This window comes from Hyperolius riggenbachi, chromosome 1 (assembly GCF_040937935.1).
Source record: "Hyperolius riggenbachi isolate aHypRig1 chromosome 1, aHypRig1.pri, whole genome shotgun sequence".
Lineage (NCBI taxonomy): Eukaryota > Metazoa > Chordata > Amphibia > Anura > Hyperoliidae > Hyperolius > Hyperolius riggenbachi.
Genome location: NC_090646.1, coordinates 514,208,709 through 514,235,523, shown reverse-complemented (window position 1 = coordinate 514,235,523; position 26,815 = coordinate 514,208,709). Strand labels below are relative to the sequence as shown.

At 41.1% G+C, this 26,815-nt stretch overlaps 1 protein-coding gene across 1 annotated transcript in view; it reads left to right on the top strand.

Annotated features, from left to right (window-relative positions):
• Positions 1-26,815, top strand: part of DNAH10 (dynein axonemal heavy chain 10) — a 182,728-nt gene that overhangs the window by 56,716 nt on the left and 99,197 nt on the right. The window contains exons 25-38 of the mRNA XM_068244102.1: positions 22-233; positions 4,389-4,545; positions 7,197-7,430; positions 7,636-7,758; positions 8,974-9,207; positions 11,382-11,605; positions 13,042-13,311; positions 13,401-13,584; positions 15,461-15,595; positions 18,522-18,674; positions 19,450-19,638; positions 21,455-21,601; positions 23,457-23,648; positions 25,117-25,235. Of these exons, the coding sequence (XP_068100203.1) occupies positions 22-233; positions 4,389-4,545; positions 7,197-7,430; positions 7,636-7,758; positions 8,974-9,207; positions 11,382-11,605; positions 13,042-13,311; positions 13,401-13,584; positions 15,461-15,595; positions 18,522-18,674; positions 19,450-19,638; positions 21,455-21,601; positions 23,457-23,648; positions 25,117-25,235 (2,573 nt within the window). The remainder of the gene's footprint in view (positions 1-21; positions 234-4,388; positions 4,546-7,196; positions 7,431-7,635; positions 7,759-8,973; positions 9,208-11,381; positions 11,606-13,041; positions 13,312-13,400; positions 13,585-15,460; positions 15,596-18,521; positions 18,675-19,449; positions 19,639-21,454; positions 21,602-23,456; positions 23,649-25,116; positions 25,236-26,815) is intronic.

Here is a 26,815-nt window from a genome sequence, read left to right as displayed (position 1 = left end):
GTATTTCTTTTTTCTTTGTAGCTTGCCAAAGAGGAATGGTCGCAGACATTGTGGGCAAATTTAAATGTCCAGATTCTCCAGGATGGAATTGATGGTTTTCTTAAGACTTACAGAAAGCTTTCTAAGGAAATCCGCAGCCTGCCTGTGGCCTTCTATCTAGAGTCCAAAATGAAGGAGTTTAAAGACTCCATCCCATTGCTGCTTGATCTGAAGAATGAGGCCCTGAGAGACAGGTATGTGCTAGTATTTCTGTGCCTAATAAACAGTTAAATAATTAATAGCCAACATTTTAATGTACAGTGTTACAAGTTTTAACAATTAGTTGACCTGTCTGGTGGCCAAGTGGTTAGTCTTCCCGACATTTCTTTGTATCTAGAATGTAAAGATTCTTACAGGAGATATTATTTTGTATTATCTACAAAATTCCATTGTAGCATATAGCAAGTTAATAAAATATATTAAAAAGTAGATAAGAAAAGTTATATCAGACTTACTGTAAGTTAAAGGGATAATATAATGAGAAGTGTATATGGAGGCTGCCATTTTTTTTACTTTTAAAGAATGCCAATTGCCTGGCTGTCTTGCTGATCATTTTGGTTGCAATAATATCTAACTCACACATCTGAAACAAGCATGTAGCTAATATGGCCAGACTTTAATCACAGCACCTGTTGCTCATACTCTTCTGGTCCAATTATTGGTCTGAGCCATGCTTATGTGCTTTGAGTCCTACGGGAGAAAAGCGCTTTGCAAATGTTATTTGTTGTTGTTGTTGGTTCTGTGGATGAAAGTATTAGAGATGCAGGATCAGCAGGACAGCTAGGAAATTGGTATAATTTAGGCCTAGTCCACAAAGACATATGGACAGTGATAAATGATGGCTGCGGCATGAAATGAATGAACAGCGCCGGTACCATTGTTTGTGCAAATGCCACATTTCGATTCAGATTTTTCCCATTTGAGGCGATCCTAGAAGCAACAGATTGCTTCAAGGGCCATTTGCCACCACTCCGTCCCCCTGCAGGGGTGAAAAATTACAATAAGTAAGTTAACATTAGATACCTTTCTCTCTTGTACCCTCACATATTTTTTTTTTAACAAAAGAGGAACAAGGCTTTATTGGAGACCAAACAGAAAGCCTTGTATGCAGGTAAACCCTTACCACCTTGATTTGACTCTCAGCCAAGCAGATCCTTGTACCCAAAGCTAAAGGAACTCTAAAACAGGGCATACCTTCTCAGGCTTGCATTCTCTGTTGGGGAAAACACCGGTGTGCCATGGCGCGCGGACCACCTTCACTCATAGAATAGTTACCTTAGGGACTCAACTTTTTCAATATATATGTTATGAGGGTATATTACTGTTATTTTTGTAAATAAGGGCTTGTAATTATTGATATGGTATAAAGAAGCACAAATGGAACAAAAATACACCTTTATTTCCAAATAAAGTATTGTCGCCATACATTGTACTTGGGACATAATTTAAGTTTTGTAATAACCAAGACAAATAGACAAAAAATATGTGGGTTTTATCTATAGTAACACTTTATAATTTGGATTATTGGAAAAATACACTGCACATAGAAAGTCTAATTTGATCCAGGAGAAAGAGAAAAAGGCAGTTTGGCACTTGCATTCCACGTATAAAAAAGCTTTAATACTTCCGGCTTATGAGATACATCTCAAAACAAGCATAACAATGGTAATAAAAGTCCTACCCAATCTTCCAAATGCTGTGGGGCGAGGTGGGAGCAGTGTTGGGGCCTGACGACTGTTTTGCTCTATTCATCGTCCTCAGAGGCTCTCTGCAACGTGCAGAGAGCCTCTGAGGACGCTCAACAGAGCGAAACAGTCCTCACATACAGGATCTTCTCAAAAAATTAGCATATTGTGATAAAGTTCAGTATTTTCTGTAATGTACTGATAAACATTAGACTTTCATATATTTTAGATTCAAATACACACAACTGAAGTAGTTCAAGCCTTTTATTGTTTTAATATTGATGATTTTGGCATACAGCTCATGAAAACCCAAATTTCCTATCTCAAAAAATTAGCATATTTCATCCGACCAATAAAAGAAAAGTGTTTTTAAAACAAAAAAAAGTCAACCTTCAAATAATTATGTTCAGTTATGCACTCAATACTTGGTCGGGAATCCTTTTGCAGAAATGACTGCTTCAATGCGGCGTGGCATGGAGGCAATCAGCCTGTGGCACTGCTCAGGTGTTATGGAGGCCCAGGATGCTTCCATAGCGGCCTTAAGCTCATCCAGAGTGTTGGGTCTTGCGTCTCTCAACTTTCTCTTCACAATATCCCACATATTCTCTATGGGGTTCAGGTCAGGAGAGTTGGCGGGCCAATTGAGCACAGTAATACCATGGTCAGTAAACCATTTACCAGTGGTTTTGGCACTGTGAGCAGGTGCCAGGTCGTGCTGAAAACTGAAATCTTCATCTCCATAAAGCTTTTCAGCAGACAGACAGGCAATTGGCATAACTGAACATAATTATTTGAAGGTTGACTTTTTTTGTTTTAAAAACACTTTTCTTTTATTGGTCGGATGAAATATGCTAATTTTTTGAGATAGGAAATTTGGGTTTTCATGAGCTGTATGCCAAAATCATCAATATTAAAACAATAAAAGGCTTGAACTACTTCAGTTGTGTGCATTTGAATCTAAAATATATGAAAGTCTAATGTTTATCAGTACATTGCAGAAAATAATGAACTTTATCACAATATGCTAATTTTTTGAGAAGATCCTGTATATGCTGTTTCACATGTTTTGAGCACGCATCGGAAACGTATTACTCTACCCAACCAGGCCCTCCTGACATCTGAGGATTTTTTCTACCCCACCCAGACACACTAGCAGTTGTAGTGCCTGTTTGCTTTTTTCTACTGTGCACCTTGAAAGTCTAATTTGTCCCTTATAAACGATATATATTAGGTATCACAAGATGTGACACATTTATATATTGCTAAATCAAGAAGGGCAACGTTTAAACATTATTGTACCCCTTAAGGTGTAGACAATTTTTGGGTGTAAAAATCATTGAAGGTAGAAGGTCTATAAATACTCCAAAAAATCGATATATATGCAAAAACATATACTTTATTGTAAAGAGAAACCATGCCAACGTATACATAATCCTGCTACATATTCCAAAGCCATCTGAAATGTAGTTATAGAGTCTTAAAAGAACACAACAGGGGCAAAAATAGTCCCAGTATCCAATAGGCAGTTAAAAGCCCCTGTGTCAGACTATGTCATTATATTGTCAGGCTTGTCTGGTCAATGACTATAGGTCAGGCTGTATGCCCATATGACTGACCTATAGCCCAGCCCATAACACCTGCACAAACTCCTACCGAAAACAGAACTACAATACCCTGCAGGTAGATGTAGCATACAGACTGACACATAGTATTCATCACACAGAACCTAAAGTACAATGCAAGGCACAGTATACACAGGTATATAGTTACCTGAGGCCTGTAAGATGAAGCAATTCAGATGAGAGTCAGGTGGTTGTTAGCAGGAAGAATGGGATGAAGTTCAGGCACTTAGAGGTAGTGTGCTCAGTGTAGCCAGTGTCGGTCCAGGCAGCAGACAGGCAAGGTCCAGGTACACAGCAGAGTTGGCAACGGGTAATCCAATAAGCGTGATCAGGATACAAAGCAGAGTCGGTAACAGGGAATCAACTCAAGCTAGAGTTAAATGTGATCAAAGATACAAAGCAGAGTCGGCAACAGTAATCAAATATATATGAGCGCATACCCAGCAACAAGCCAAAGCTAAATGCTGTCACGGGCGATGTCTGGGGGCACTCACCTGAGTATCAGAAAGCAAAAGCATCCAAATTTAACCAGTTACATTGCGGCGTGTTAGCAGGTTAGCTGACACACCATACACACACGTGGCTATTGTTTACAGTGGCAGAGGGCATACTGAGAGCGAGTCCGCCACCTATCCAATGGGAGCTGAGCGACATGCGCTCCAGTGACGTCAGCGGCCTTCCAAGACCCAGAGGCGCCTCAGCGTGGTTCTCTGCGTTCCGCCGCCATGAGTGCCCTGAGAATCTTACATACAGTATATCCAGACAATATTGCAAGCTAGAACAGGCATGGGCAAACGTAGCCCTCCAGCTGTTAAGGAACTACAAGTCCCACAATGCATTTGCCTTTATGAGTCATGACTGTGGCTGTAAGACTCCTGCAATGCATTGTGGGACTTGTAGTTCCTTAACAGCTGGAGGGCCAAGTTTGCCCATGCCTGAGCTAGAACGTCAGCAAGAAATATAGATGCCAGGTTGTGTTTTACATCAGTTTAAGTTTCCTTTAAGTAATTTCTTCATCATAGATTGAATATGTTTTTTATAGGCATTGGAAAGAGCTGATGGCCAAAACTGGGACCAATTTTGAAATGAATCCAGACACTTTTACACTGGAAAACATGTTTGCTATGGAGTTGCACAAGTATTCTGATGTGATTAGTGACATTGTGGCATCTGCAGTTAAGGAGCTCAGCATTGAGAAGGTAAGGTACTCAACTCCCATAAAGCCATATCGATCCCTGCCATGTACTGAGGAGGACCAAAAGTCCGAAACAGGGTTGTCTGTATGTGGGGTTGTTGTGGCTCTGTAAAATTTAAAGCTATAGGCTGGTTATACACTGGATGTAAGCCTGGCTTCGGGGACATAAAGAGATAATTTGCATATTCAGTTGTTCAGTAGCAGTGCATTGTCGGTAACCACAGATGTTTACTTAAAGCTGAATTATTGTGTAAGTACCTTCTGTTTTAAGAAGGGATATCACACCAAATTAGTAAATTACCACCCACATTATTAATATTGTGGTCAAAATAATCTTCATGTTTTTTAGTACAGTCGATACTCATGACTTTGCTAACTGAGAGATCTTAGGGTAGCTCTTTGAGAACTTCTGTGGTACCCCGGTGCATCCAATCATATTTTCCCTTTCTCCTATACCCATTCATATTCTCCTATACCTAAAAATTAAAATCCCATTGATTACTGTATGTGAGTTAATACTTCAGGATAAATATTAACCTCTATGTGTATCATCTTTCAGATAAAGCCTGCATAAAAATGTCATGTGAAAAAAAGGGGGGGGGGGGGTTACAGAAGTATGTAACACTCACCAATGCTTTCTTATACCAAACAATAGTGAGGATTGCTGAAACATTCATGATTTCATTTAATTAGTAACTCATCATACTGTAAACCTAGTAGTTTATAAGCTAACAGCAAGAGACGCTGATATTTTCAGGGCGGGCAATAACGTTCTTAAAATCACGGACGAGTAAAATGGATAACATGGATTATCTTGTCACATTGCCAGTCAAAGGGATGGATGTAATTAGCAGCAAGGGGATGTTCAGTTATTGGAGCTGATGTGTTCAGAGCAAGAAAAAGTGTCAAATGCAAGATGTGGGCAACACAGTGACAAACACCAATTTGTGATGTCTAGACAAGACAAGACACAGACACAAAACATTTATATTGCTTTTTTCTCCTGCAGATTTAAAGCAACAACCTCTAGGGCGCGCTCTATAGGCAATAGCAGTGTTAGGGAATGTAGCCCAAGGTCTCGTCAATTAAAAGGTACAGGCTTGCTGAACAGGAAGAACTGAGATTCAAACCCTGGTCTCATTTGATTTGACTTGATTTGTAAAACCCTGGTCTCCTATGTCAGAGGCAGAGCCCTTAACCAGTACACTATGCAGCTACTAGATGACTGGTTTAGTGCATCTCCAAAATGGCAAGTCTTGAGTGATGCACTGGTTAGCACCTAACAAAAGAGATCCAAGGAAGCTGGTGATATCGACAGGGTCAAGGACACCCAAAGCAAGTTTGAAACATAGTCTAGCTCTCCTGGTATAGTCCGAAAGATTGGCTGCTGTAGCACATTTTGATGAAAAACATAAAATACAGGCCTTGAGAGAAAGGTGTCAGAATACAAAGTGCAGCAAAGTTAGTTAGCCCTTTGCCCAATCACATGCAAATACTCACTACAGTCTAAACATGCAGGAACCGCTATCCCTACAGCTAAGTTACGTTAATTCTTTATTTTGCGTAGTCACTTACACCACGCAGAGGCTCCCCTGAGTTTGTATGTGTCCTAACTCTGGCCCTATAACATAGGCATACAAGCATGTGAATGATCTTGCTTAAGTGTCCTCACTTTAGGAGATAAGCTTGGATTCAGTGTTTTTCTTTTAGCTAGAATATACAGTGCATTACGACTTTCTGCACATGGGGCTGGGTACCTGCAGAGTAGCCAGAGTACCCATGCTTACCCCTGTCCATCAGAATGAGACCATTGAGCAATGGAAAAACTGGTCTGATCAATCATGTTTTTAGGCCTCCAAATTCCTCAGGTCTCAGACCAATACAGTCTGATGCATGTAGGCCGCTCTTCACAACTTACATGACTTAGAGAGAGTCTGAAGCCAAATAAATGACCTCTTTTTATTGCACAGTTATGTTAAGCATTAAGCTGATTCGCTGCATTCCCACAGCAGAATGAGGTATTTATCCACCCGAAATCCCCAGGGCAAAATTCTCCAATTGCTTTCTGGTAGTGGCAGAGCTTTGTGCTGCAGCTTTGCCTCCAGTCCAGTCAATCTCCGCCTCTCCCCGCCCCTCTCAGTCTTTCACTGGGTGGGGAGAGGCGGAGATCGGTGGAGATTGACTGGACAGGAGGCAGAGCTACAGTGCAAAGCTCTGCCTCCCTCGGGTAGCAACATCCACAACCTAGAAAGTTGTGGAATTTTGCCCCAGGATTTTGTGGGGATAAATACCTTGTTCTGCCATGGGGATGTGGCGAATCAGCTTTGATCTTAATGCTTAACATAACTGTGCAATGAAAAGAGGTCATTTATTTGGCTTCAGACTCTCTTTAAAGGATCTGTTGCAAATATTTTTGGTCCCAGATACCACCTCTTCAAAGGTTTTGTGGGGTTCAAGTGGCTGCACAAGTGGGATCTACTATGTTTTAGGCAGGTAGATTTAATATTTAAGTTGATCACTGAAAACTAAATATTTATTTTGAGAAAGTATGCTGGATTCACTATTTTTCATTGTCTTGTAATATCATGATGCAAGACCATTAAAGTTAGAGGTGTGTGCTAATTTAAATGGATGTACTTGTTTTGTCCTTATTAGGGTGTTAAGGAGATTGTAGACACATGGGAAAATATGAAATTTACAGTGCAGCGCTATATTAAAGGCACCCAAGACCGTGGCAACATCCTAGGATCTGTTGATGAAATTCTGCAATTTCTTGATGACAACGCTATGAACTTGCAAAGTATCTCAGGCAGTCGGTTTGTCGGTCCTTTCCTAAACACTGTACAGCTCTGGGAAAAGACGCTTTCCCTCATTGGAGAAGTCATTGCAGTAAGTATTTTCACTCATCATACACAGGACTTAATTATACTACCTCATGGAATGAAATATGAAATGTAGTAAGTGAGCAGCCACCCACTGATCGGACTGACTATACTGCATTACTAGTCATGAAAAAATAAAGCCTGTTCACAGCATTTGCTCAGTTCTATCCTTTACATCCTTTCTGCAGTTTATATTTATTTTGTATGTTCAGGTTTGGATGGTGGTACAGCGGAAGTGGATGTACTTGGAGAGCATATTTATCGGAGGAGATATTAGATCACAGTTACCAGAGGAGGCAAAGAAGTTTGACAACATAGACAAAATATTTAAACGCGTAAGTGTTGTTAGTGTTTTTACTATTTAATGAGTATTCCTGAGGGGGCTCCTCCCCTTTCAGACATATTCCCAGCCTAGGCCATACCTTATTGTGCAGCCCACATACTTGACACCCATACATGACATGCAGAGCAGTAAATAACATAGACTACATGATGGGGGTTAGCGTTTATAAAGTGTTGTATAGGAAAAGTTTAATCTTGGCTGTAGGGTATAATTGATCTGTCAGTGTTTTGCACAGTACAATAGCAGCACAACGAGGCACCACACCTGTAAGAACCAACAGTAGCAAGCCAAGTAGAGCATCTCTTCCCCGGAGAAGAAAAGAGACTAGGAGACACTATAAAACCAAGGGTGGGGGTCCTTCTGGAGTCGCACCGGCAGTCATGCTCCAATACTTGGTGTAGTTTGCCATCAGAATTTTCTCAATATGTTTATATTCGCTGCTGTGATTTGTGACAAACTTGGCAGATTGGAGGTTGGCCCAGAAAATAATGGTGATGTAACATGTTGTGCCTGCCTTTAGAAAGGGCGAAATGCCTGGCTCTGTTAAACATCCACTTTGGGTATTGCCTCTATGACAATCTTTGCTCCAAAACAGAGAACTTGTGCTGGATATGGAGCGCGAACTCACCCACTGGTACTGCCTGGATTGTGTTTAGGATGACAACTTCTCACAACCAAAATAAATTGCCTGTGCAAGGCTTTCTATACATTTTACGGTGGTCCCTAATGATACAATTTGCTGAACAATCATTTACTAAGGATTATTTGAATAAGCGATTGGAAACGATTGTGAAGGACCACTAATGGGCAAAAGCCTCCTAACCAATCTGATCAGATTGATGGGTTCAATCTGAAAATTGGATTGATTTCATTAAATTTATGGGATTGGTTAGGAGTTTTGTCCATTAATGGTCCCAAACAATCTTTTCCAATCGTTCATACAAATAATTGTTTGTAAATCATTGTTCGGCAAATTGTGTAGGATATTAGGAAGGGTCCACTTAGGTGTAGGTATTTTTTAGATGGATTAGGGTTTGTTTTGTTTTTCACTTTATTCATTTTGTTTAATGCAAATATTAAAAGAATTGTAAACCAGTAGTCATAATATCGATGATATCGATGAACAGCGTTTCTGTCTGATTTTTTTTTTTTGTTAAGAGTATGATCATCTTTTATTTTGACTAATGGATTCTTTTATTCTTTACAGATCATGTCAGAAACTGTAAAAGACCCAGTCATAAAGCGATGCTGCCAGGCTACAAATCGGCTGTTTGACTTACAGAACCTCAGTGAGGGCCTTGAGAAATGTCAGAAGAGTTTAAATGATTATCTTGATTCAAAGAGAAATGCTTTCCCGCGATTCTTCTTTATATCGGATGACGAGCTTCTCAGTATACTCGGAAGCAGCGATCCCACATGTGTACAGGAACACATCATCAAGGTGAACTTTTCTTTGTGTTAATACTGAAGTGTACTGTGCATGTAACCAAACTCTAGGACCCTTTTCAGTTATAACTGAAAGGACAACCGATTTTCAAAGTAATGCCCATGTTTCCCAATGGCTCAGTTCACACTATACGCGTTGTAACTGAAAGATTTTTCATAATGCACAGCTAAGGAGAAGGAAAAAAAAGCGTACCAACCAATTAAGTGTAAATGGGGCCTTATAGTGGTGCATGGACCAGTATATTGTTTATATGTTCTCTAGGTAAGGATTATAAAAGCAATGCAAGACTAGTTGTCATCAGTCCAGTTGGTTTGTTCACTTTGTACATGTTAATTCAACAAGTAATCAAAAGAGTTTAAAGAGGAAATTTAACCCAGGATTGAATCAGGATCAGGATCCCAATCAGTAGCCGATACTCCCTTTCCAATGAGAAATCTTTACCTTTTCTCAAGTAGTTTATCATGGAAATCTGTATTATTATTAATATTTATTATTATTTAGTATTTATATAGCGCCGACATCTTCCGCAGCGCTGTACAGAGTTTATTGGCTTGTCTCTTAACTGTCCCTCTGAGGGGCTCACAATCCAGGCCCTACCATAGTCCTATGTCTATGTATGTATTGTGTAGTGTATGTACTGTAGTCTAGGGCCATTTTAGGGGTAAGCCAATTAACTTATCTGTATGTTTTTGGGATGTGGGAGGAAACCAGAGTACCCGGAGGAAACCCACACAGACACGGGAAGAACATACAAACTCCTTGCAGATGTTGACCCAGCTGGGATTCGAACCAGGGACCCAGCATTGCAAGGCGCTAACCATTACGCCACCGTGCTGCCCACATGCCATCTGTATGGCTGATATTGTGGTGAAACCCCTCCCACAGTGTGATGTCAGCGCCATGGTCCTGACAGTTTCCTGTCTGTGAACCTCATTGCATTTGGGAAAATAACGGCTTTTTCCATCTGCCAAGAAAGCAGTATTTCTCTCTGGGCATAGAACTTTCAGTAAGCTACCATTCCACAGAGATCACCTGGCAGGAGTAAGATTTGGTTCACATATAAAAAGGTGTTCTGTCAGTTTTTGACAGTTGGCATCAGTTTTGTATGTGTTTTTATGGCCGTGTTCACACATAAATCTGTACATTTCCGTTCAAGTCCAGTCCTGTCAGTTTTGTATCAGTTTTGTATATGTTTCTATGGCTGTGTTCACACATAAAATAATAGGACAGGGCAGTACTTGACCAGAAATGTGTAGATTTATGTGTGAACCAAACCTAAAGATGTTGTCGTCTGTGATAAATTTCAGAATGTAAATCAGGGAGAGGAAAGATATTTTACAGTGGTCAAACACTGAGTAAACCATTTATAAATTAATATTGTAGCACAATAAGCAATGTTATTCATTATGTTATTTTCAAAATAGTTCCTCTTTCAAGTGGTTTTGTGCATAACAGTTTTGAAGTTAGACCAGAAATATGGAGGCTGCCATCTTCATTCCCATATAAATAATGCCAGTTGCCTGGCTGTCATGCTGAGCTTTTGGCTTTTAGTTATTTATGAGTCACACATCTGCAACAAGCATGCAGCCAGTGGAGTCAGATCAGAGTCAAAGGATCTGATCTGCATGCTTGCATGCTCATTCTGGGCCAGTGGCTTAAATTATCTAACCAACACAGGTAAAGGACCTAGAGTCCGAAACGCTCTGCGTTACCTCCTTACAGACCCGGCCCATGCTGCTGTATTGTTTTTAATTGTGATGCCCTAATTTTAAAGAGCTATAAATAAAGGAAGATTTTAGACAGTGCGGATCTTGTAGTACTTATGCACTTTTCCCTGTGACTCCAGAGGTGATGTCAGCACGTCAACATACAATGGTGCAGTAGCAATTGGTGACATAACTTATTAGAGGCAGAGCATCAGCACAGAAGTTAGGCAACTGGCATTGTTTATTAGGGAATGAAGATGGCAGCATCCGTATTCCACTCACTTCAGGTTCCCTTTAAACAAGCCAGCTGATGATGCTTTAGCTCTGCTTTTTGGAGAATTAAAAGTAACCCATTAGTCAGTGCATACAACCTCTGATCTGGAGCTGTGTTTTTACTCTAGTTATGTTCCGTTATTACCGGTATGTCTTTACCATTGTCTATCATTATGTCCCTGATTACAGATGTATGATAATATTGCATCACTGAAGTTTCAAGATGGAGACCATGGTGAAATGATGGCCACAGGCATGATCTCAGCCGAGGGAGAGGTGATGGCATTCCGCCAAGCTATTGCAGCTGAAGGTCGCGTGGAAGATTGGATGACTGCTGTGCTGCAGGAAATGAGGAGAACTAACAGGCTCATTACAAAGGAAGCTATATTTAGATACTGTGAGGATAAGAGCAGGTACTCTATATTCCAAACATATATTCACTATCATATGACCTGATGATGAAAAGCATAGATCAAAATTTCCAGTTATTTTGTGACAGGTGAAACCAAGATCCAGAGAACTTGGTTTCAAGTGACTTATGAAAAGCAGTGCCGGTGCTGCTTGTAATAACAAGTTTTTGTAGATGTTAGATTTCATTTTTACAGCTTGCTAGCTTGAAATTGGAAAGATATTGATATTTTATTTTTGGTGCATTTAAAATAAAAAAGATCACAGTTTAAAAACTTACGTTTGTGTATTTCTAATAAACAATACTTCACCGCTAGAATTGGTTTTCACCGTATGGATCACATAAATAGTTGGTCTTCAGTCTGATTTAAGAAAAGTCTCCTAACGTACTTTTTTCACAATGCACAGAGATCCTGTTCAGGCTATTTCTTTTCTTTTTACTGATGCACCGAGGTTCAATTTCCTGCAATGATGCTGAGCTAAGAGTTAATATTGTTCAGGTTCTTGGGCCTTAAAGGATACCCGAGGTGACTTGTGACATGATGAAATAGACATGGGTATGTACAGTGCCTGGCACACAAATAACTATGCTGTGTTTCTTTTTTTTTCTTTCTCTGCCTGAAAGAGTTATACATCAGGTATGTAAGTGGCAGTTCCTGTCTGAGTCAGGACTGGGTCAGACTACAGTGTGAACCTCACTGATAAGAATTTCCAACTATAAAACACTTCCCTAGCAGAAAAAGGCTTCTGAGAGCAGGAAAGAGATTAACAGGGTCAATAGTTCATAGATTTTAGCTCTGGCATACTTCAATGAATGTGTCATTGAGCAAAAACAATAAAACAGTTAAAACTTAAAAAGTAGATTTAAATATAAAATAAAATGGTGGAATATCTTAAAATGTCATTTTTAGGAGAAGGAGGGTAGATACAATTGTTTATTTCATTAGTTTATTTTCACCTTGGGTGTCTTCTAACTGTCCCTCAGAGGGGCTCACAATCTAATCCCTACCATAGTCATATGTCTATGTATGACATTCTCATTCTGTTCATTTCTGCCCTCTGCAGGGCTTTAGGTAGGGGTTGATATTGTTTTCCACACCGGATCCCTGTTGGGCACAGGACTACACTTCCCATCATCTTTAGCAATGACTGTTAGCTGCTACTAACCAGATAACAATGCTGAATCCCTATAGCTGATGCCAATGTGTACAGTAGCCCTCGTTCCTATAAGGTGACAATTGAAGTCGTAGAATCATAGATGACTGAATTTTTGAAACACTGGTTTGCCATACCAGCTTACAAGTGCCTCACGCTTGCATTGCAGCCCCTGCCTCATTTTAAAGCCTGTTTAAACAAGTGGATAACTTAATGGCGTCAGGTGACAGCTGTTTGTGGCAGAACTTGTGCAAATAACTGTTTATGGAACATGTTATCATTACAGGGTTGACTGGATGCTTTCGTACCAAGGCATGGTGGTATTGGCTGGTAATCAGGTGTGGTGGACGTGGGAAGTGGAGGATGTTTTTCGTAAAGTGAAGAAAGGGGAGAAGCAAGCACTGAAAACCTATGCAAAGAAAATGCACCAACAGATTGATGAATTGGTCACCAGAATTACCACACCACTAAGCCAAAATGACAGGAAGAAGTACAACACTGTGCTGATCATTGATGTGCATGCCAGAGACATAGTAGACATATTTGTCAGAGACAGGTACAGTAGAGTAAGACGTATTATCATAACACTTCTCAGTAATTAACAGTATTATTTAAAAATATTCCTTTCCTATTCTTCTTAACTAGTATCATGGATGCCCGTGAATTTGAATGGGAAAGCCAGCTGAGATTTTACTGGGATCGAGAGCCTGACGAATTGAATGTCCGACAGTGCACAGGGACATTTGCCTATGGATATGAGTACATGGGACTTAATGGGAGACTAGTCATCACCCCCTTGACTGACCGCATATACCTAACCCTTACCCAGGTACCCTACTGTGTATTACTAACAAATAGTGTACTTTGCTTCAACTGATTACTATGTAAAAGAATGCTAGCTAATTTGTACCTGTATATTCAAGAACATTTTATGCTTAAAGAGGCACCATAGTGACATATAGTAGAATGTAGTAAATTATTCAGGATAACCACTTTTATGTTAATTATCCTGGTTTCCAGCATCAGAAACACTTCCTATATCTATTTATAGCTCTATATTGGCATGTAACCCCTCCCTCTTAGTGATGTTTAATCTAGGCTGTTTAGATATGCAGAGTTCTTCTCCCAGAGCATTGTGGGAAACCAGGTGTTTTTTCTACTGACCTCGGAAAACATACTAAACAAACATTCCACAGTGATTCCCTTACCAGCAAAGATGTCCTTCCTCTCACGAAAGTTAAGAATTTAAATCAGGTAAAGGCTTTATAAAGGGCAAACCCTGAATAAATAATTTATAAAGTAACATTGTTAAAAATAAGCAATTTTATTCATTAACCTCCTTGCCGGTCTAAAAAATCCGGCAAGGAGGCAGCGCCGCACTTTTTATTTATTTATTTATTTTTTAAATCATGTAGCGAGCCCAGGGCTCGCTACATGATAGCCGCTGAGCGGCGGCATCCCCCAACCCACTCCGATCGCCTTCGGCGATCAGAGTATGCAGGAAATCCCGTTGAGAACAGGATTTCCTGCAGGGCTTCCCCGGTCGCCATGGCGACGGGGCGGGATGACGTCACCGACGTCATGGACGTCGAGACGTCACAGGGAATCCCGAACCGCCCCTCAGCGCTGCCTGGCACTGATTGGCCAGGCTGCGCAGGGGTCTGGGGCGGTGGGGGGGGGCGGTGCGGCGGGTAGCGGCGAATCGGCGGCGAGCGGCGGCGATCGCGTACTACACGCAGCTAGCAAAGTGCTAGCTGCGTGTAGGAAAAAAAATTATGCAAATCGGCCCAGCGGGGCCTGAGAAATCCTCCTGCGCAGGTTACCCCGAGCTGAGCTCGGGATAACCGGCAAGGAGGTTAACCCTCTGGGGGATAATCCTGAGCTGAGCTCGGGGTAAGCCGCCACAGAGGATTTCTCAGGCCCTGGTGGGCCGATTTGCATAATTTTTTTTTGTTGCACGCAGCTAGCACTTTGCTAGCTGCGTGTATATACCGATCGCCGACGCTGATTCGCCGCTACCCGCCGTGCCGCGCCGCTCCCCCCCCCCAAGACCCCGTGCGCAGCCTGGCCAATCAGTACCAGGCAGCGCTGAGGGGTGGATCGGGACTCCCTCTGACGTCACGACGTCATCCCGATTGTCGCCATGGCGACGGGGGAAGCCAAACAGGAAATCCCGTTCTGAACGGGATTTCCTGTTTGCTTTGATTGCCGGAGGCGATCGGAGGGGGTGGGGGGATGCCGCTGCACAGCGGCTATCATGTAGCTAGTGCTAGGCTAGCTACATGATTAAAAAAAAAATAATTTAAAAAAAATGTGCTGCGCCGCCCCCTGGCGATATTATTGTATCCCCCAGGAGGTTAAGCTATATTCAGTTAAGTTTTTACATTTTAGATTCTAAAAAATGTGTGTGTAAAAGAATTGTCTGTTTTGTTTCATCAATTATTCTGCAATAAATTCCTAGGTTAGGTAACAATTTATTTGGACTGATGGCTTAAGGTGCACTTCCAGGAATGCTGGTAATAGCTTGTTTGAAGTCCCCACTGTGATATCCTAATACAAAAGCAGGATTTGCAGATTTCTCATGCATGCCACCCACTGGTGAAAACTGTTTGTGGCTACTTAAATATTTTGGTCCATTCAATGCTATGAACAGAAATAGGATCCCATTGCTTATGAACTGGTCTTGTTGATTTCTCCTTGTCTAGGCCCTGTCCATGTATTTAGGTGGTGCACCTGCTGGGCCAGCTGGAACTGGTAAGACAGAGACAACTAAAGATCTGGCTAAAGCTCTGGGCTTGCTGTGTGTGGTGACAAACTGTGGTGAAGGCATGGACTACAAGGTAATGTTAGCACTACCAGCGTACATTTATTGTGACAGGACACTACATATTATACTGTAATAACTGCTTCAAATGGAGGTGTACTTACATGTACCACATATTGGAGTTCCACTTTTATTTTTAAAGCAAACGTGTGAGGTTTGCATGCCGACAATTTGTATACTTACCTCGTCCTCTTCATCCAGGCCTTTCCAGTGCTGAGACCACAGGAGATTGCAGGTGTTTGGCCGTACTACACCTTTAAAGGGGAACGGAAGAGAGAGGTATATGGAGGCTGCCATGTTTATTTCCTTTTAAGCAATACCAGTTGCCTGGCAGCCCTGCTGATCCTCTGCCTTTAATACTATTAGCCATAGCCCCTGAACAAGCATGCAGCAGATCAGGTGTTTCAGACTTTAACCACTTGCCGACCGCACGCTTATACCGTGCGTCGGCCAAGTTGCCAGCTGCAGGACCAGCAACGCAGTTCTGCGTCGCCAGCTGCAGGCTGATTAATCAGGAAGCAGCCGCTCGCGCGAGCGGCTGCTTCCTGTCAATTCACGGCGGGGGGCTCCGTGAATAGGCTCGCAGGCTAAATGTAAACACAAGCGGAAATAATCCACTTTGTTTACATTGTACGGCGCTGCTGCGCAGCAGCGCCGTAAGGCAGATCGGCGTTCCCCGGCCAATCAGCGGCCGGGGATCGCCGCCATGTGACGGGACGTCCTGTGCAGCCCGGATCACCGGGGGGGGGGGGGGGGGAAGGTAGGAGAGGGAGGGGGAGAATGTCGCCGCGGAGGGGGGCTTTGAGGTGCCCCCCCCCCCCGCAACATGCCTGCAGGCAGGAGCGATCAGACCCCCCCTGCACATCATCCCCATAGGGGGGAAAAAAGGGGGGCGATCTGATCGCTCTGCGTGCACCCTGATCTGTGCTGGGGGCTGCAGAGCCCACCCAGCACAGATCACAACAAACAGCGCTGGTCCTTAAGGGGGGTAAAGGGTGGGTCCTCAAGTGGTTAAAGTCAGATTTGACAAGATTAGCTGCATGCTCGTTTCTGATGTTATTCAGATACTACTGCAGAGAAATAGACAAGCAGGGCTGCCAGGCAACTGGTATTGATTAAAAGGAAATAAATAGGGCAGCCTCCATATACCTCTTAAGGTTCGTATACACGTCCGATAAAGATCGTTCGTTACGAACGATTCGTGACGTTTACACGATATTCAAATTAGACTGAAAAGATCGTTCGTAATGAACGATTGTGTACACACGTGAACGATATAAGTATAAAGTACTGAACGACGAACGATAAAAAAATGCGTGCGCAAACGGAAGTGACGTTATGACAGGCAATAAGAACATGCGTTATCGGACGATCTTTGTACACACTGCAACGATTGAACGATTATCTTTCGAAAAAATCCGCCGGGTTGGATCGGTCCGATTGAACGATAACGATCGTTATCGTTCACAAAAACGATCGTTCACACTTTTTGAACGCACGATTATCGTTCCGATTGTCGTTATCGTTCGTTTTTGAACGATCGTTATCGTACGTGTGTACTCAGCTTTACTTCAGGTCCCTTTTAACAACTTCAGGATCACAGGTTTTTTCCCTTAAAAACCAAAACAACTTTCACATGTCAGCGCTCCTCCCATTCATTCAGCGATAACTTTGATGTTACTTATCACACTGAAATGATCTATATATAGTTTTTTTTCGCCACAAATTATGCTTTCTTTGGATGGTAGTTTTTTGCTATGAATTATTTTATTTTATATGCATTGTAAAAGGAATAATAAGGGAAAAAAATGATTATTTCTCAGTTTTCAGCCATTATAGTTTTAAAATAAAATGTGCTTTGGTACATAAAACCCACCCATTTTATTTGCCCACTTGTCTGGTTTATTACAACATTTTCAATTGTGTCCCTAGTACAATGTATGGTGATAATATTTTATCTGGAAATAAAGGAGCATTTTTCCATTTAGGGATTTTTAATACTTTTTCACTTATTACAAGAACTTTTTTTTGCAACATTAACACTGATATACTCTCATGACATCTGTATTAGAAAAGTCCCTAAGGTAACTATTTATGTAAAAAAAAATTAAATGATGTAATTTTTTTTATTTTTTTTTTGAACAAGTGTTTTATTTCTATAACTGTGGGGCAGGGTTGGAAGAGGTTAAAAGTAATAAAATAAAAAATAATAATAAACTTTCTATGTAAAACAGTATAGTGGCATAAATAGGTGTATTTTACTTTTTGGCCACAAGATGAGACCATGTTCCTATTAATAGAACACTGCCGAACACAGAAGTGTCGGGTCTGATAGCTTGTGTGACATTTACAAGCTCTCTGAAGACACGGGAAAGGTGATCGGGATTGAGAATCAAAAGATTCTCACATCCTGATAACAGATGGAGGGGGTTGCGACAGAGGATCGACGGTAAACAGCGCGGGGATCGTGAACGCAACGGTAAGGCAGCAGTACGCATATCTACCCCCCTGATCTGCACGTGTAGTTTAAAGGGGCGTGGATATGCGTACCAAGGATCCTAAAGTGGTTAAGTAGCACAATCCTGCTCGGGCTTCAGCGGAAAAAGCCAAGCCCGATTGAGTCTGCGCTACTGCCCATGCGTGAGTTGTTGACAAAGCCCTTGTTGAATGGCCAAGCAGAGGAGGACGGCCTTTTGGAGGAACCAGAGGCTTCCCTCTCTCGAGGCAGTAACCATTTGGGGCATTTTTTTCCCTACAGGTGCCCTTTAAACCTATCAAGCTTTTATTTATTTTATAACTGGTAATTGTTATACATTTCTGAATGTATATAATGGCCTAAACTTCCACACATTTCTCTTACAGATATTACATTTCAAGCATATCAAACAAACTTTTAAATTAGAATTCAAGTGGAATCTATTTTCCTTGTCTTACTTTTTTAGGCTGTTGGTAAAATCTTCTCTGGCCTTGCTCAGTGTGGTGCTTGGGGCTGCTTTGATGAGTTCAACCGAATTGATGCTTCAGTGCTATCAGTCATTTCTTCACAGATACAAACTATCCGAAATGCCTTAATGCATCACTTAAAGAAATTTCAGGTAAGCCGCATTGGTAGATCTGTTTCTGTTTGCACACTGAACATTATTTTTTTTTAAAGGACAAAAAAGGTTTCACTTGCATTGCTGTGCGTTTCACAGCGTAATGCACAGAAATGCCTGCAACACCAGGTATACATAGAATGGATCTTTGCTTGCTTTAGATGGAAAGAGAGGGATGCACGTTTCATACTGAATTCTGGAAAGTATGTGTTTTTGAAGCTGCGTAGGCACAAAGTATGGCCGGACCACACTTCGCTTGCTTCATGAAGGTATTTCAGAGCACTGTGTTTGTGATGGGCAACAATAGAAACTTTGAAAAAAATCAGATACAGTGTAACAATAACAGTTTATTATGCAATGATAAGCTATCATGTAAGAGGGCTGTAACATTACACCTGTATTATTAACCGGAATTTAAAAATAACATGATAGGACAGATATGCTGTAAAACAGAGTTCCCCAACCCTGTCCTCAAGGCCCACCAACAGTACGTGTTTTGCACTGTTGGTGGGCCTTGAGGACAGGGTTGGGGAACGCTACAAAACACCATGGCACATATGCAATTAACTTTTCCTCCCAAGTTTTCTCCTAGGAAATATTTTTTTACCGGTATATTCTATTTAGAATAACTTTTCAGCACTTTGCTTTTGAAAAAGTACCATAAGTAGGTGGAAAAGTACCACTTTAGGTATTTAATAAATGTACATTTGAGAATGAGAAGCTCTGATGTTGTAGTTAAGAACAAACTAAAAGTTAAATGTCGTCTGATTTTCAGTTTGAAGGTCAAGAGATCGCCCTGGATTCTCGGATGGGAATCTTCATTACCATGAATCCTGGTTATGCTGGCCGCACAGAGTTACCAGAATCTGTGAAAGCTCTTTTTAGGCCAGTGGTTGTAATTGTACCTGATCTTCAGCAAATCTGTGAAATCATGCTCTTTTCTGAGGGCTTTCTTTTAGCCAAGGTAGGCTTACTATTTAAATCTGTGATTTATGCTGGACATCGCATTGTGAATGCCTAATCTGGATTGTGTCATAATTTACTACATTTCTTAAAATTTACACTTATCTACACGTCTATTGCATTTGTAACATAATTATGTGCAACCTGTGCTTATACAATGTAGAGCAGCCAATTTTGTCAGTGCAAGCATGAGGTAGACAGCAATACATTACCATGATAATCGATTGCCCGCTTTTCCATGGTGTTTGCAATAATGATACAACCTTGTCCAGAACACCAAATCCATTGCATCACAGCCTGTGTTATTGTGTATAATTATTGTTTATCACAGTTGTGTGAACTATTCCATTGAAATCCTCCTGTTTCTTGTCTAAAAGGAAAAATAGAACTTCCTGAAAAAATGTATATACTCATCTAAGAGGGGGGAAGGCTCTGGATCTCTTAGAGCCTTTCCGTTCCTCTCTGTGTCCCCCCTCCTTCTACCGCCAGGCCCTCATTTAAATCTCCTGCTGGCTGCATTTTCAGGTCCTATTACAGCCTCCAATTTTAATGTCGGAGAAGTACTCGGGTCTCTGAGTTCTTCCAGTGACCAGTTACTCTGTACTGCACACGCGCGAGCACAGATTTGTGCGTGCGCAACACTGAGCCGCTCATCTTTAGAAATACTCAGAGACCCAAGTACTCCAGAGGAAACCCGAAGATGCAGCCAGTGGGAGATTTGAACGGTGGTCCGGCAGTGAAACAAGGGACACAGAGAGGAACGGGAAGGCTAAGGGATCTTCTTAGGTGAGTATCTTGTTTTGTTTTGTTGTTTTTCAGGAGGTTACAGTTCTCCTTTAAGTCCCTGAAACAGAAAACTTCAAAAAAAAAATTACAGTTCCTGAAAAAGCAGTAATAAACTGAAGACCTGTTATAGTGTTATAGAATAGCTAAATTGTCCTGCAGTTTACAGAGAATACCTACCATGTGTGTAAGTTGTCAATCACAGAACAGCTTAAAGAGGCGTGTACATATCTTGCAGCCCACTTAATAGATGGTGCCAGGGCTGTCTGCTATGCGAACTGCAGCTACTGATAACGGGTGCATGATTGGGGGGGCGCGAGGGTGGCCATTGAGTTAAGGTTAATTGCTCCTGGGGGGTGTTAACTGGTTCAGTACCTCCACATATTAAAAATACGCAATTGCCATCCCTGCCGGCACATAACTCGGCTGTCTAAAGACAGATGAATTCCGTACATCAGTCAGTAGCCATTTTGATTGGTCTATAAAAAGACACTACACAGTCTCAATAGATTGGACATTTCTATAGAATAATATTAATAGGTGTTGTACTTAGCTGCAGGAGTTTGCAATATTTCCCATCTGTCTGGTCAACTCTGACTACTTAGCAACATGTCAGATCAACTGCTGTGCTTGGTGGTCAATTCCAGAAACAGTGGTTCAGGCAGGGTTCATGCTTTCATATTAATATCAAAAACAATTGAACAGGTGGGTTCTGTCTGTAATGAATTGTATTTATCATTGTTATCACAGTACCAGTGCAGTATGTGTTTGTTCAATGTCATGCCATTACTCGAAGGAAATAGCAAGTTTTTATTTGTGTACTATCAAAGCAAATTACAAAGAAAGAAAATATAATTTTAAATGAATTTAAGTAACTTATGTAATATAGGCATATTTTTATTTAACCTATTTTGAGGTACCTTTTAAATGTATTTTTTTTATTCTTTTATTTCTTTACATGTCCAATAAAATATTTTTTTAAATAAAAACTAACATGATTGTTTATTTGTTTAACTTTTTCTGTATTACTACAGAACTTGGCTAAAAAGATGACTGTTTTGTACAAGCTTGCCCGAGAACAGCTGTCCAAGCAGCACCATTATGATTTTGGGTTACGTGCCCTGAAGTCTGTCCTGGTGATGGCTGGAGAGCTGAAAAGGGGCTCACCGGATCTCAGTGAGGTAAGTTAAAACGAAGCATGGCTGGTATAGCTGCGCTCAACTCCCTTTCCACTTTATGAGTCCAGTTATACTGCTTGCAATGTTGTATTCCAGTGGAGGGCACTGTCCTCAGATCACCTGTAGCCACTTTACTTTAATATTTCTTTATCCAGTAGTGCTCTTTTTTCACCAGTATTGGAAAGTCCACTATTCAATGATGACAGACACCCTTAAGAGAATCAAAGCACACCATTGTGCAGCCTGTAATTACAACAGACATCCTCTGTGAGAGCGTCAACACCACATACAGCCTCAGAGTGCATAGAGTAGGGAAAACACCACCTGCGGGTTCAGGCGCTCCCCCCTTTTTCTCTTGCTCACCAGATGCTACAGTGCAGCGTAGGCTTTTATAGTGCCACCAGTGCTTCCAATCTATTGCCCTAAATGTCTTAAACAGAAGGAACTGTTATGTGTAAAACCATATTTAATATCAGCTTGAAACAGTAATGCCTGTACATTTGAAAGTAAACAAAACAGCAATGTACATCACCACCTCCTTAGACGAGTGGATTGCCACATCTCTCTAGTCCTCCTCATTGTTTTCTGCTCTGCATGCTAGTGTGTGTGACCCTGGCTCCGCCCTACCGGTTTCATCATGTAATGACACATCAGGGGCTAAGGGGAATTCTACCTAATTACGGTATGTGTTTTATGGAAAGAAGCACTGCCCTGTTTTGTGTTTTTTTTTCCCCTTTAGATTGAGGGAGTAAATTGTTGCCTGTTAATGTATTTTTTAGGGGGAATGCTGCCTATGTTCCTCTAACAACAGTAGCAAATATTATGATAGAACTTTTATGAGCAGAAGGATTGTTATAGTGTTAAGCAAAAAGGACAATTTCCAAACAGATACAAGCTGTATGCAAGACAATATACTCAATGGAAGAAGATTCAGGCGGGATCCACTGTTGAAATAAAAAACATAGGACATCCAGATGGAATTTGCTAAAATGCGTATTGACAAGCTTCAATGCTTTTTGGCAAGTCAAATTAGCTCTGTGTACAGTGTACACAGAAGAAAAATAAAAAAAATAACACCATGCCTACTGTGAAATATGGACAGGCTTGGTTATGTTTAGAGGCAGCTCTAATATGCAAAGTGAATTTTGTGAAATATGGAATGGATGATGATTTGTGTCAGTTATTTGAGAAAGACTGCATTCACGGCCACATTGCATCGCATACAGGGAAGCATAAAGTCAATAAAAAAAGTTTTCTTCACTTTACCTGTTAACATGCGTTCAGCACAGTGCATAAACATACTGCAACCCATTTTACCCCAATGCTACCGTCGCACTGTGTACATCGAATAAGTAGTGCAGTGCGGTAAGTCGCATTACAAAGTGGCCATTACACCACAGCGCACCACTGTGAACGCAGCCTTACTTTTAGTTTATTTCAGAGACAATTCTTTTTTCTTTTTCATGGAGGGCTACCAGCAAATTTGGCAAAAAGACTATATGTATGATTTTTGAATAAAAAACTTTCTTCTGAGATTTATATTTAGCAGTATTTTTGTAAATATTTTTTTTTTTAAATATATCTATTGAACAGTTTTATCAGTCGACAGGCAATATGACAAGCTTTTTGCCACCAGCGCGGAACACATAAGTACCAACTCTGTACTTTATAAAAAAAACAATGCCATCAACTCGTTTTTCTCCCTTCCCTTATCCCCTCATTCCCCCAGTAACATACCCCCCCCCCCCCGGTACCTCCCCTCCCTCTCATTGCTCTCCTCATGCCCGTGTTAATACTGTAAATATTTTGATTTGTTGCATTCCACCAATGTTATACTTTTGTGAATTCCCATGTCTAGGATGTTGTCCTGATGAGAGCTTTGAGAGACATGAATCTCCCTAAGTTTGTGTTTGAAGATGTTCCTCTCTTCCTTGGTTTGATCTCTGACTTGTTCCCGGGACTGGATTGTCCCCGTGTTCGCTACCCCAAATTTAATGATGCAGTGGAAGAAGCTCTGAAAGACAATGATTACGTTCTGCTTCCTGTGCAGGTAAAAGCATTGGCAGAATTAATAATTTCGATAAAATGAACCTGTTCATCTGTTTGTTAATCAGTCATGGTGTAAAATTGTTGATATGGTAAAATAGCTACATTCATAAACACCTGGAATAGTTATTTTATGATTATAACACAGTTTATGACTGCTCATTCAAGTGGCTTAGCAGTGGCGTAGCAATAAGGGTTGCAGAGGTTGCAACTGGGCTCTTGGGCCAGAGGGGCCCCCGAGGGGCCCACCCTCAACCACATTATTGGCTCTCTATTGGTCCTGTGTTGGTAATATGCCCTTCTATGATGCTTTGAATAGTAGTGATCATTAACACATTGTTTCCCATCCCTTTCTTGCACCTCTGACACTGTGGTTGAGCTGGATTGATTTTGGTGCGCCATATCAATTGTTATGTATAAAGTGCTTGGGGGGCCCCATGTAAAACTTGCGCTGGGGCTCACAGCTTCTTAGCTACGCCACTGTGGATTAGCATTTAACAATTGAATGTTTTACACTTGTGCTAAACATCTAATGGGCTACCTGCTGATTTCTTACTGTAAATCAAAAATTGTTTTTATAAAGGACTAGCAAATGTATGCATGTTGGTCATTGCACAGGCTGTAGGATAGGTGTAAAATTGAGCAGCATGTTCAAATGTCTCTGTATCTGTGTTAGCATCTGTTGTAAATAAAGCTGGTTTTCAGTGTAAACATAAACACTTGCATAGCGCTGTTCTCCTATTAGACTCAAAGCACTTTGAGAGCTGCAGTCACTAAAGGCACACACAGTAGTCCACCATGGAACATTAGAAAGTATTGCTTAACCTCTGGCTAGCTAATATTGGGGTCACCTCTGGTTACCTAACACTGAAGGAACATCTTGCTACCTTGTACTGGGGGCACCTCTAGCTACCTAATATTGAAGGGACCTCTAGCTTCCTAATATTGAAGGGACCTCTAGCTTCCTAATATTGAAGGGACCTCTAGCTTCCTAATACTGAGGAGCACCTCTTGCTGCCTAATACTGGGGGAATCTCTGGCTACCTTCTATTGAGGTGCACCTCTGGCTACCTAATACTGAGGGACACATTTGGCTACCTAATACTGGGGGAACCTCTGTCTACCTAGTACTTAAGGGACTTCTAGCTACCTAATACAGAGGGGAACCCCTGGCTACCAAACACTAACATCTTTGGCTACTTAATACTGGGGGAACCTCTGGCTACCTAATACTGAAGGGACCACTGGCTACCTAATACAGAAGGGTACCTCTAACTACCTAATACTGAGGGTCCTTACCTGGAAGAGTTTGAGAATCATTGCCTTGAATTGATAATCGATTCTACAGCTGTAAGGTGAGACAGCTGACTAATTAGCTACCATGCTGTATTATTCTATTATGGTATATTTATGTTACCTTGACATTTTAAGATTCATGTATTGAAATAGTAAATTAATGTTATGGCTTGCAGGTGGATAAAGTTGTTCAGATGTATGAGACAATGCTGACCCGTCACACCACTATGGTTGTTGGACCCACTGGAGGGGGCAAATCTGTCGTCATTAACACTTTGTGTTTGGCCCAGACGAAGTAAGTGTTTATCTTTGATACTATAGGTGAATCACTTTTCAGGATGCAAAATGTATGACAGAAGCCTTCATGTCTTCCTTAAATGAAGATTCCAAGTCAGCAATTAAATTCACATTTAGAATACTGAGTATTGTTTTTGTTTTGTTTTTTGTTTTTTAAACGAATACCGAATATTGTTAATTCTTTTCAGTCTCTTTAGTGATCCAAGCACTCCTGTCAGACACCTTAAACTGGTTGTAGACCTAACTTTCTCCATTAGTACCAAACAATGTAAATTTATGATCAGTAGATCCCAAGCTTGCTGATTGGACCATGAATTGTATATTTTAAAGCATAAATACAGTAAAATGTTTTCCCTCTACCACACTATTATAATTACTATAAAAAAAAACAAAGTTCCTGAAATGGTTAATTAAAAGTTACTTTCACTTTCCATGCAGCCTTTTCTGTAATTTTGGAGATGGGAAGCTGTGCTGTAAAGGTGGCCATACACATATAAATTACCACCAGAGGTGTCAAAAATAATCAATCCTTCTCGGATTGGAATCTGATCAGAAAGGGATCAATTCCTACCTTCCTACCACACGCAGCACATTGATTTTTCAATAGATTTCAGCAGGAAATCTATTGAAAATGGGTCGATTGAACCACAGCGTTGCACTGCTTGATACAGTACAACCCTATGGGTTGTGGATCAATGCAATGTACCGATACGGGCTGTGGATCTACCATCACTCCTGCCCCACTCTCATTTACGGAGATTCTTCCACCTGTTCAATCTATACGTTCAATCCATTTTAGCTTAAAACAGAAAATTAGTATGCGTTTTGCAAACTGTAAGAAAATAGTTAATAAGAATGTTTGCAAACCATCTAATCTTGATAACTGAGAACAGGTGCACTGATCCTGAGATTCTTTATACTACTATTTTAGGCCCACCAACCCAGTATAGGTAGCCAGATGTGCAATTAACCCCCCCCCCCCAATACCACCACCAATATTAAGTAGGTCCCCACCCACCTGAGTTCCTCCCCTCTATAGATAGTTAGATGTGCCCCCCAGTATTAGGTAGACTTTTGTTGACTTAACACTTTCCTGTGCAATTACTGTACAAACCTTCTGGAAGATATGAGTTCAGCATGATGATCAACTATGATAAAAGGGTTTCAAATATATCAATACCTTTTGTATTTCCTTTACTTAGCACAGAAGTGTCAAACTCAAATGCAAAGTGGGCCGAAAATTGTACACTAGGACCTAATTGTGGGACAAACTCAATGTCTTCTGGCCACCTTCCTCCCTTATAAAGTTACCTGGTTTCTATTGGCTCTCCTCCAACCCCTATACAGTTCCCTAGTGCCTAGTGGTCCTCCCTCCCCTATACAGTTCCCTGGTGTCTTGAGGCCCCCACCCTCCCGTATACAGTTACGGTACCTAGTGTTTAGTGGTTTCCCCCTACCTCCCCATATTGCTTCCCTGGTGTTCTAGGGCTTCACTTCTTCCCTGGTGGTCTAGAGAGGGCCACGCATAATGCAAAGTGGGGAAACCACTTGAGGGCCAAATTAATGGCTCTGAGGGCC